At 49.0% G+C, this 10,619-nt stretch overlaps 1 gene segment (V, D, J or C); it reads right to left on the bottom strand.

The window, feature by feature from the left end:
* Positions 1-9,201: 9,201 nt before the first annotated feature.
* Positions 9,202-9,650, bottom strand: LOC129148276 (immunoglobulin heavy variable 1-2-like). The segment is given in 2 exon segments: positions 9,202-9,518; positions 9,605-9,650. Coding segments are annotated over 2 exon segments (363 nt in total).
* Positions 9,651-10,619: the final 969 nt, after the last annotated feature.

Consider the following 10,619-nt stretch of genomic DNA (forward strand, 5'->3'; position numbering starts at 1 on the left):
TATTAAAAAATAAAATAAAGGCCAAGGTGAAACTGCAATTATTCCCTGAGTTCACACCTTGCAGCTCACGGAGCAATTCAGAGTCCCCACCTTTCAGAACTGCTCCAGTGCAGGACGTCAAACTCAGGATGCTCAGAACCCTTTAGAAGCTGCAATTCTGAAAGCAGAAGTTGACCCCTGACCTTCTGTAAAAGGGGAGGATCAGGCAGTGGAATCTTCACTCAGTGTGAGAACCAGACCCCACTCTCACTCCTGCTTTATGCCTATTGACTTGCCCATCATCACTGGTTGCTGTCCAATCCAAATACATGACTCCCTCCCTTTCCCTTATTATTGCAATTGTTAGGTGGACACAGGAGTCTGACCCCAGGTTTAGTGCTGACATCTGGCAGCTTTGAAGTCTCACCCTCCCTCCTCCACTTATGCCCACATCTGGACACGTGGGTGAGCCAGCCTGGTGGTCTCTCCTCTTCACTGGAGGGAGTTCATCCACTCCAGACCCTGCCCAGCACAGGAACACCCCTTGTCCTCACTCCCTGACACAGCTCACCCTGAGCCAGTCCCTTTCCCGGCTCCCTGAGGCCATTGCACCTGCTGGAGAGGAGTCCCTGCCTCCCGAGATGGAGGTTCTGTCAGAGCTGCACATCATCTCATCCCCTGGTGTGTGGGCATCCTCACACTCAGCCTCTGAAGCTGCTGTTGGCGGGAGCCCTGCTGTCCTTGCACAGAGCCCACAGCCATCATCTCTGCATGAAGGGGGCTGGGCAATGGCCACCCGATGGCCTCTCTTCTCCATCAGGACTTACAGCTCTTTGCTGCTGAGCTGTCTGTGCCCCGGTCATGACTCTGGAGAAGGTCCAGGAGCCAATGTCACATGAAGAGGAAACCCAGCTTCCAACAGAGTCTAGGCTGAGCCTCCCTCTGCACCTGCTCCTGGGGCTGCTCTCTTTGCTGTGGGTTCTTAGCGCCCTCTGGTGTCCCCAGCACGTCCTGTAGCCCAGCTCTGCTGTCTCCCTCAGGTAGTTTTGTGTCTGGGCTCACACTGACTTCCCCTCACTGTGTCTTGCACAGTTATACATGGCAGTGTCCTAGGTGGTTCTGGAGCTCAGCTGCAGGGAGAACTGGTTCCTGGAAGTGTCTCTGGAGATGGAGGTTTGGTTCTTGAGGGAGGGCCTGTAGTAAGTGTTCCCATCATAACATGTGCACCCCATCCACTCCAGCAACTTACTGGGGCCTGGCAGATCCGGCTCCAGCAACAACTGATGATGGAGGAACCAGAAACAATGCAGGTGAAGGAGCGGGTTTGTGAGGGCTTCACCAGTCCTGGACCGGACTCCTGCAGCTACATCTGGTTCAGGACACCTGGGGACAAGGAGCATCAGTCCCTGTCTGTCACCGTCAGACACAGCCATTCCGTGACCCCTGTCTGACTCCTGAGACCCTCACCTTGGGGGACTGTCACATGACCTTGTCCCTTTGGTGTACTTCCTGCCCCTCCAAACCACCAGGACACTGTCCCTGGAAGACCTCATGTGGGATCTCTTTTCAGGATCAAACATCAGCATCTTGAAAATATTCATGACAACCCATCCAATAGCCATAGCACACCCATGGTGCAGGGTGAGTTCTGGTCAGGAGAGATTTCTCCTCTCCCTGGGAGCCTGCACCTGAATCAGCTAATTCCCTTTCAATGGCTGGAGGGGAGCCCATTGGATGGGGCCATGGTGGCAGGTGTGTGTGGTGTCAGTTCCCTACAAGCTCAGCTCCTCAGAGGGAGGGGCTGAGGCAGCCTCCATGGCCCAAGCTGGGGAAGTCCTGATATGAGTGGAGAAGGCACTGGGAACACTGGAGCAGTATTGGAAGAGCAAGTCAGACTACTGAACTCTGACTTTCCTGACCTCTGTCCCCACAGATAAGCCCTCCCTTGCTGGGGCTGGGACTCACTCTAAATACTAATGCATTAAATTGGAGTTTATAATAGAACTAGAGTCCCGGTGCATGAAATCGTGCACTGGGGGAGGTGTCATTCAGTCCAACCTGCACCCTCTCCAATCTGAGACCCCTCAAGGTATGTCCCGTTTGTGGGACGGGCAGTCGGACATCCCTCTCACAATCCAGGACTGCTGGCTCCCAACTGCTTGCCTGCCTGCCTACCTGATTGCCCCTAACTGCTTCTGCCTGCCAGCCTGATCACCCCCTCACTACTCTTCTGCCAGCCTGTTTGCCCCCAACTTCCCTCCTCTGCTGGCCTGGTCACCCCTAACTGCCCTCTCCTGCAGGGTTGATCACCTGCAACTGCCCTCCCTTGCAGGCTTGGTCCCTCTCAACTGCCCTCCCTTGTAGGCAAGGTGCCTCCTAACTGCCCTCTCCTGCTGGCCATCTTGTGGTGGCCATCCTGTGTCCACATGGGGACAGGATCTTTAACCACATGGGGGCAGCAATATTGTGTGTTGCAGTGATGATCAATCTGCAGATTACTCCTTTATTAGATAGGATAGAGGCCTGGTACAGGGGTGGGGGCCAGATGGTTTGCCCTGAAGGGTGTCCGTGATCAGGGTCGGGTACCCTTGGGGCGTGGGGCGGCCTGATTGAGGGGCCTGTGGTGGTTTGCAGGCCGGCCACGCCCCCTGGCAACGCAAGCGGAGGCCCTGGTATCTGTAATTTATTTTCCTTCTACAATTGAAACTTTGTAGCCTGGAGCAGAGCCAAGACTGGGGCTCCCTCTGAGGCCCAAAGCCATTTGTGTTGGGGTTATAATTGAAACTTTGTTGCCTTAAGCGGGTGGGCCTGGCCTGGGTGTGTGGAAAGCTTTGCTTCCCCTGTTGCCGGTGGCAACCCTGGCCTGTTCTCTCAAGCTCCATTCTGCCGCCATTTGTTTGAATTTGTTTACCTTCTATAATTGAAACTTTGTAGATTGAGTGGAGGCTGAGGCCTGCAATGGCTGGCAGAAAGCTTGGCTTCTTCTGTTACCTAGGAAACCTTGCTCTCTGTGGCTGTAGCCATCTTGGTTTGGGTTAATTTGCATACTTGCTCTGATTGGATGATGGGTGTGGATTGTGGGCGTGTCAGAGGTATTGTCAATTTGCATATTTGTCTATTATTATATAGGACTAGAGGCCCGGTGCATGAAATCATGCACTGGGGGAGGTGTCCTTCAGTCCAACCTGCACCCTCTCCAATCTGAGATGCTGGCTCCCAACCACTTGCTGGCCTGCCAGCCTGATTGCCCCTAACTGCTTCTGCCTGCCAGCCTCATCACCCCATAACAACTCCCCTTCCAGCCTGATTGAAGCCTAACTGCTCCCCTGACTGCTTGATCGCGCCCAACTTCTCTCCCCTGCTGGCCTGCTCACCCCTAACTGTCCTCCCCTAAGGCCCAGTTGCCCACAACTGCCCTTCCCTTCTGGCTGTCTGTGGCAGCCATCTTGTGACCACATGGGGGTGGCCATCTTTAACCACATGAGGGCGGTTATCTTGTAGGAAGACTTGGTGGTAAATTTTCAGATTAACTCTTTATTATATAGGATTACTTAAGAATATTGCCAACATGTTTAATTTGATTAAGCTCCTAGGAAAGTCAGCATTGAATATAGTCAAATATAAAGGAACCAGGAGAAGGACATGATAAAGATAGAAAGTGGAGATTCCTCAGAAAGAGAACATGAGAACTTAATTGCAGAAGTTGAAAGTTATCAGTGGGGACAAAAGCTCGAGGAAGCTGTGCAGAACGAGACACTAAGCCATAGTGGGACTGTCTCCCATTGAATTGAGATATGCTTGTTTACAGAAGGTCTGTAATGGGACCAGACTAGGACTGACAATTCTAGTCTCAGTGGATTTGCCAAGACACAGAATCATCCTTTCAAATGGGAGAACCAAGAGTTTTTCTCTTTGAAACACAGTCCTCATCTTCCTGTGACACTGGCTATTTGTCTTGGTTTTCATAAATGTGTTTCCATCATGGACTCATCTATCCATCCTCATTTAGGTCTATTCTGTAATGTTGGCCTCGCAGATATTGATTGAATATGTGGGCTGTGGTCACTGGGGACAGTGGTGGCATTGGGAGTGACTAGCAGGCCAGCCTATTCTGGGACTGTCACCTGCTCCAGCACCCAGGTGCCTGTTCATCATGGTGCTCCAGCTGGCGGGACCGCCAAGATGATGGTGACCCCAGATGTGTGACTGTAAGAGGGGCCGTGGGGTCAGCATCCCACCGGACTCATGCATGAACCAGCTTGACCTGACATCAGGGCCCACGGGACCTAAACACACAGCTGATAACATACAGACCCTGATGAGGGGATTAGAGACAGGGCACAGGATGGGAGAATATACATACCTAGATATGAGCCCTGATGGCAGATTGAACCCACAACCCTTCCATTAACAGGACAAAACTCCACCCAATGGAGCCACCTGGCCAGGGAAACAGGCATGTATTTTTGTATGAACATAAAGATTCATTCTTCTGCCTTAGCTGGTTTGGCTAGGTGCATAGAGTGTCAGCCAGTTTCCATTCTGGTCAAGGGCACGTACCTCGGTTGCAGGCTCCACCCTGGCTCTAGCCCTGGTCAGGGCATGTACAGAAGGCAACCAGTCAATGTGTGTCTTTCACATCTATGTTTCTCTCTGTCATTCCCTCTCTTCCAGTCTCTCTTTAAAAACAAACAAACAAAAAAGATTAATTCTTCTGGAACAAACACTCCTAGTGAGACCACTGAGACACACGTGAAGTACATATTTATTTTTAAAAAAAAAACTCGATTCACTTTTTAAAGAAAATAGTAATGGAGCATACAGGGACTAGGTAAGGAGAGTCCCTATTCACTGCTGATATGTCATCTGAAAACTGCAATGTTACTTCCTCCTCTGGTGTCTGCAGTGAGAATATGAGAAATTAGAGTCACAGAGAGAGAAAGAAAGAGCAATTATCATCCTTCATTGCAGCTGAGAGATTGAGAGGAAATCCCTGTGCCCAATGGGAGGTCTTTACCTCCCCCCTTGCACTGCACCTGCTCCTGTGGTTGCACTCTGTGTTCTGGGTCCTTAGGGCCCCTGGTGTCCTGAGCGCCCCCTGCAGCCCAGCCCTGCTGCCTCCCTCAGAGAGGTTTCTGTCTGGGCTCACACTGACTTCCCCTCACTGTGTGTCTGTTGCATAGTAATACAGGGATGTGTCCTCTGTGGTCACAGAACTCAGCTGCAAGGAAAACTGGTTCTATGACGAGTCTCTGGAGATGGAGGTTCGGCTCTTGAGGGAGGGGCTGTAATAAGTATTTCCATGATAGCGTATGCACCCCATCCACTCCAGCCCATTCCTCAGGGGCTCGCAGATCCAGTTACAGCAGTAACCACTGGTGATGGAGTAACCAGAGGCATTGCAGGTGAAGGAGAGGGTCTGCAAGGGTGTCACCAGTCCTGGGCCTGCCACCTGCAGCTGCACCTGGGACAGGACACCTGGAGACAAGGAACATTAGTCCCTGTCAGTCATCTGCAGTCACAGCCATTTCATGACCCCTGTTTGACCCCTGAGACCCTCACCTTGGGGGGCTGTCACCAGGCACAGGAGAAGATCCAGCAGTCTCCTCTTCTTCTAGACCACAGCTCTGCCTTCCCAGAGACCGCAGCTCTGAGTGAGGAGAGAGCTGTGAACCTGCTCAGCCAGGAGAGGATTTATCCTAAAATTTGAACAAAAAATTGCATGTGGGGCAGCCTTTCCTATAAGTGTAGGGCCTGAGGTTGGGCTGCCCTGGTCTTTCTGGAGCCCCTCTTCAGGCATCTATTCCCTTGACCTCACTAAGCATGTAAGTCAGGGACAGGGGACCATATGAAGCACATTGGAATTAGGTCAAAGAAATTCCAAAACATCCCGAGCATAAGAAGATATGGTGGACTTGATGAGTAGGTTACACTTCTAACTTTTCATGCATATTTCAAACAGATGTAAAAAGGATTAGCATTTGTTTTGAACATTTCTAAATCTCAAAAATTTTCTAAATTTTTAATCTAATTTTATAAAAATAATACCTACCATTTTGAAAAATAATAAGAATAGCCATTTTCGAATGACTCATATCTTAATTTATGATGTTACTTTGATCTGAGAAACTACTTCCCAAGTACAAGCAGGTGAGATATTTGTAATTTTTTTTAGTATTTTTATTGATATTTATAGAGTCGAAGGGAGAGGGATAGAGAATTAGAATCATAGATTAAAAAAAAATTGATCAGCTGCTTCCTGCATTACCCCTACTGGGGACTGAGCCCACAACCCATGTTTATGCCTTTGGCTGGAATTGAACCTCGGACCCTTCAGTTCACAGGCCAATGCTCTATCCACTGAGCCAAACTAATCAGGACACATTTGTAATTCTTGATGTTGGAAATTTTGTGATTGTGTCTACAGCTTCCTGTGCAATGTTTAATGCAAATTATTTTATATGCAAGCTCATGTTCTATTGCAGCAACACTGAACTAGTTACATCAGAAACAGTCGAGTCTTTATTTTTATTTTTTTAAAAATACATTTCTTTATTGATTTTAGAGAGGAAGGGAGAGGGAGAGATAATAACATCAATGATGAGAGAGAATCATTGATCGGTTGCCTCCTACATGCCCCCTACTAGGGATCAAACACACAACCCGGGCATGTGCCCTTGGCTGGAATCGAACCTGGGACCCTCAGTCTGCAGGCCAATGATCTATCCACTCAATAAAATCGGCTAGGGTTTGTCTTTAAGTGGAGAAAGGACAATAAATAAAAGCAGTGATCATGTATGTGCACAACTGAGAAGCATTCATATGTTGAAATGACAATGGAAGGGGTTGGACCTGTTTTCTCAGTCTAGTGTTATCAGTGATGTTGGAGTCCACAGGGATGTGAGTGAAGAGAATTCCTACCAGAGAATTTCTCACTGGAAAGAAACCCTCAACCCTGAGAGGAATCCCTCACTCCAGCCTCCCTCTGTCCTTCCCTGGGAGATCACTGTGGTCACAGGGTGCTGGGCTCTCCCACAAACATATAACATCCTTAATATGTAAATTATATGTCCTCAGATCAGACATATGACTTAGAAATATATTCATTATATTAATGTTTGTGTTTTCATTTGCTCAATTGAATCTTGGCGGGACAAAAGGTTTTAGTTTTAACTAAATATAATTTAACAATATTTTCTGCAACAGATTTTATTTTGGGTGAATTTACAAAGAATTCCCCAGAAAATGTTGAGCCTCCACTGCCCATGCTGGTTGCCTACAGGAGCCATAGGGACTGGAGAAGCTTCTGGTACCAGAGGGGAGCGCTGCTGGGAAACTACCCATAAATCTGGATGTGACTGTGGAACTGGGTGAGGGGAGGAAGCTAGACTTGTTTTGAGTCACATGACAGAAATATGCCTGGTGTTCATGGACAGAGAGTCCTGGACATATGGGTTTAAAACCTCCTCCAGTGAAGGCCCAGATAGAAGTGCAGGGCATGATAGAGACAGTGTGTATCATCATAGGGAATATCTGACTATTTAGCAACAGGAGATTTTTAGAAATAGGAACCTTAAAGATCATGCAGGTAGGGATCAAGAGAAATAAAGAATGTTTTACTGCAACCTGGTGGGAAGGTGATTCTTATTTTCTACATGCACATTCTCAAGTTGTCTCTGTTCTAAGAAGTAACAGCTTCACAGATCCATGGGATACTCACTTGGACATCTTTGGGGTCATTACTGATCTCATCTCACCCTGAATCACCAAAGCTGCATAATTCATTGGGGCCCCATTTATGAAATCTTATAACACTGACAGGGAAGAGTGGACACCCCTCCTGCAGAAGCCATGGCGATGATGTGTCTGTATGAGGAGACACCATTTCATTGGATCAAGACCCTTTCCCAGTCATTGTCATTGTCTTATTCATCATCATCATCATCATCATCACCATTTGCTTACTTATAATATTTTTCTTATTTCTTGTAGACATGGTGGCTGTCTACACACAGTGACTTTTTAGCAGAAAATATATCAGGCTTCTCCTCTTTCAATGCCATTGAAAAACGGGAAACCCAAAGATTCAACTCTACGTTGGCACAAAGCCTTCTAAAGTACAGATTCCAGATTCATTGGGCCATGACCTATGCACAATTCTTTCATCACCATCGCCACCTACATCACCATCACCAATGTCACAATCATCATTTGCTTACTTATAATTGTTCCTCTCATTTTCTGTTGATCTGGTTTTTGAACACACATAATAACACTTTATCTATTTTTATGCTTATATTGTATTGTTGTTAGGTAAAATAGGTTGCCATACTCTGTTTTATTTTTTGTTGCACTGCTGAGAACTGATGGCTTATTCTTGCCTCTTCTCCATCTGCCACACACAAGAAATCTGATAAGAAATCATGGTTCTGTCATTAGATGTCATTGTGAGATTGAAACCACACAAGCCCCTTGAAGCAGAATCCCTCCCCTCCCCCACTCCTAAACAAATAAAATACCAGAGTCAGTCTCCTTTTCTGGCTCCATCAAAGCAACCCTGACTTCCTGAAGTGCTTCCCTGTGATTCCCAGGGATTTCAACTATGCACACAGTAAACATTCCATGTCCACAGTTTTGTGCTTGTTATCAGCCAGGACATCTGCACCAAGTTGCTGTGGTCCCTCTGCCTCTGCCTGGTCCTCTATTCCTGGTGCTGTGAGCATTCTAAGTAAATGACCTTCACCACCTACACCTTTCTTCTCTAGCTTTGGGGTCACATGACTCTGGTGCCTGCTTTCCAATCCAAGCATGTCCTGCTGGCTGGCTGGGGTCCTGAGCTGTGTGGGGCTGAGCTGCACTGTTGAATCAGCAGAGCCTCTGTTTGGATTTAGGTGAGGAGCGTTAGGAGATTACATGCTTATTATTTGGGCAAAAGCCTGTTAGAAAGAAACTCTGCAGTTTGTCCACATGAGTAAGTTGTTTCTCTTTACAGCAGACTTCTCTAACTCAGAGACTTCAGAGCTAAGAGGAGAAATCAGGAATCCAAGGAGGTTTCCCTAGGGACACTGTGACATGAAGAGGAAACCACACAGGAAACCAGCCCAAACCTTCAACTGTACCTGCTGCAGGAATGGTCTTTGTGTTCTTGGACCCTGAGCACCCCCTGATGGTCACAGCCTCTCCTGCAGGGAGGTTTGTGTCTGGCCTCACACTGACTTCCCCTCACTGAGTGTCTCTTGCACAGTAATACAAGGCTGTGTCCTCAGTTCTCAGGCTGTTCAGCTCCATGTAGGCTGTGCTTATGGATAAGTCTCTGGTCATGGAGATTCTGCCTTGGAACTTCTGTGCATAATTTGTGTTTCCATTGTTAGGGTAAAACCACCCCATCCACTCAAGCCCCTGTCCTGGGGCCTGTCGCACCCAGTGCATCCAGTAGCTGGTGAAAGTGTATCCAGAAGCCTTGCAGGAGACCTTAATGGAGGCCCCAGGCTTCCTCACCTCAGCCCCAGACTGCACCAGCTTCACCTGGGAGTGGACACCTGTGGAGAGGAGACAGGAGTGGATGGGAATCCCCCTTGACATTCCCTAGTACCCTCCTCAGCCCAGGCACTGGAGATCCCCTTACCTGTGGCCACGGCTACCAGGAGGAGGGTTGTCCAGCTCCAGTCCATGTTGAGGGCTGTGCTGTGAGCACTGCTGTAGGGGAGGGTGTGGCTATGGGTGATGTCCTCAGGGCACAGACATCGATATTTAACCTAGTCTGCCTCCTCCCTTTTACATATTCATGAGGCAGAGTATTTTATAGCAGAGGGCTTGATACCAAAGAGAAGATGAACACAGGGACCATTCTCAGAAGAAGTCTGAGTCTCCAATTCCTCATTTGTTTGTTTGTTTTTGTAATTGTGTCTATATTAGAGGCCCAATGCATGAAATTCATGCATGTGTAGGGTCCCTAGGCCTGGCCAGTGATCAGGGTCTATCTATGGGGTGACTGGCGGAGTGATTAGGCACCCCGCTGGCACCTGCTTTGGCCAGCCTGTTGCCACCTGCTCACCAGACCCACCCCTGCTGCCACCACCAGTCACCTCCCTCTATGGGGTTACCAGTGGGGTGATCAGGGTCTGCCACTGGCACACACCTTGGCTGGCTTGTGGTTTGTGAGCTGGGGCAGGTCCTGCATTGAGCGTCTGCCCCGTGGTGGTCAGTGCAAGTCATAGTGACTGGACGTTCCACTGATTGTTCAATTTGCATATTGAGCTTTTATTATATAGGACTAGAGGCCTGGTGCATGAAAATTCATGCACTGTATGGGGGTCCCTCAGTCCCGTCTGCCCCCTCTCACTGTCCGGGAGCCCTCAGGGGAGGGAGGCAACCCAGTGATCAGGGCAAGGTGACGCCCCCATCACACCTCTGCTGCTGCCACCACGGGCATCACAAGCCTTGGCAGCCCTGGTTATCTGAGCCATTTGTGGCCCTGGGCAGCTGGGCAGCCACCATCCAAGGCTTTCCTGCACCTCGAGCCAGCCCTGGGCAGCCGGGCAGCCTCCATCTGAGGCTTGTCTGCACCTCAGGCATTGGCTGGGAAGCCACCATCTGAGGATTGCCTGTGACTCAGGCCAGCCCTGGGTGGCTGGGAGGCA

This window comes from Eptesicus fuscus, chromosome 24 (assembly GCF_027574615.1).
Source record: "Eptesicus fuscus isolate TK198812 chromosome 24, DD_ASM_mEF_20220401, whole genome shotgun sequence".
In the NCBI taxonomy this organism is placed as follows: Eukaryota; Metazoa; Chordata; class Mammalia; order Chiroptera; family Vespertilionidae; genus Eptesicus; species Eptesicus fuscus.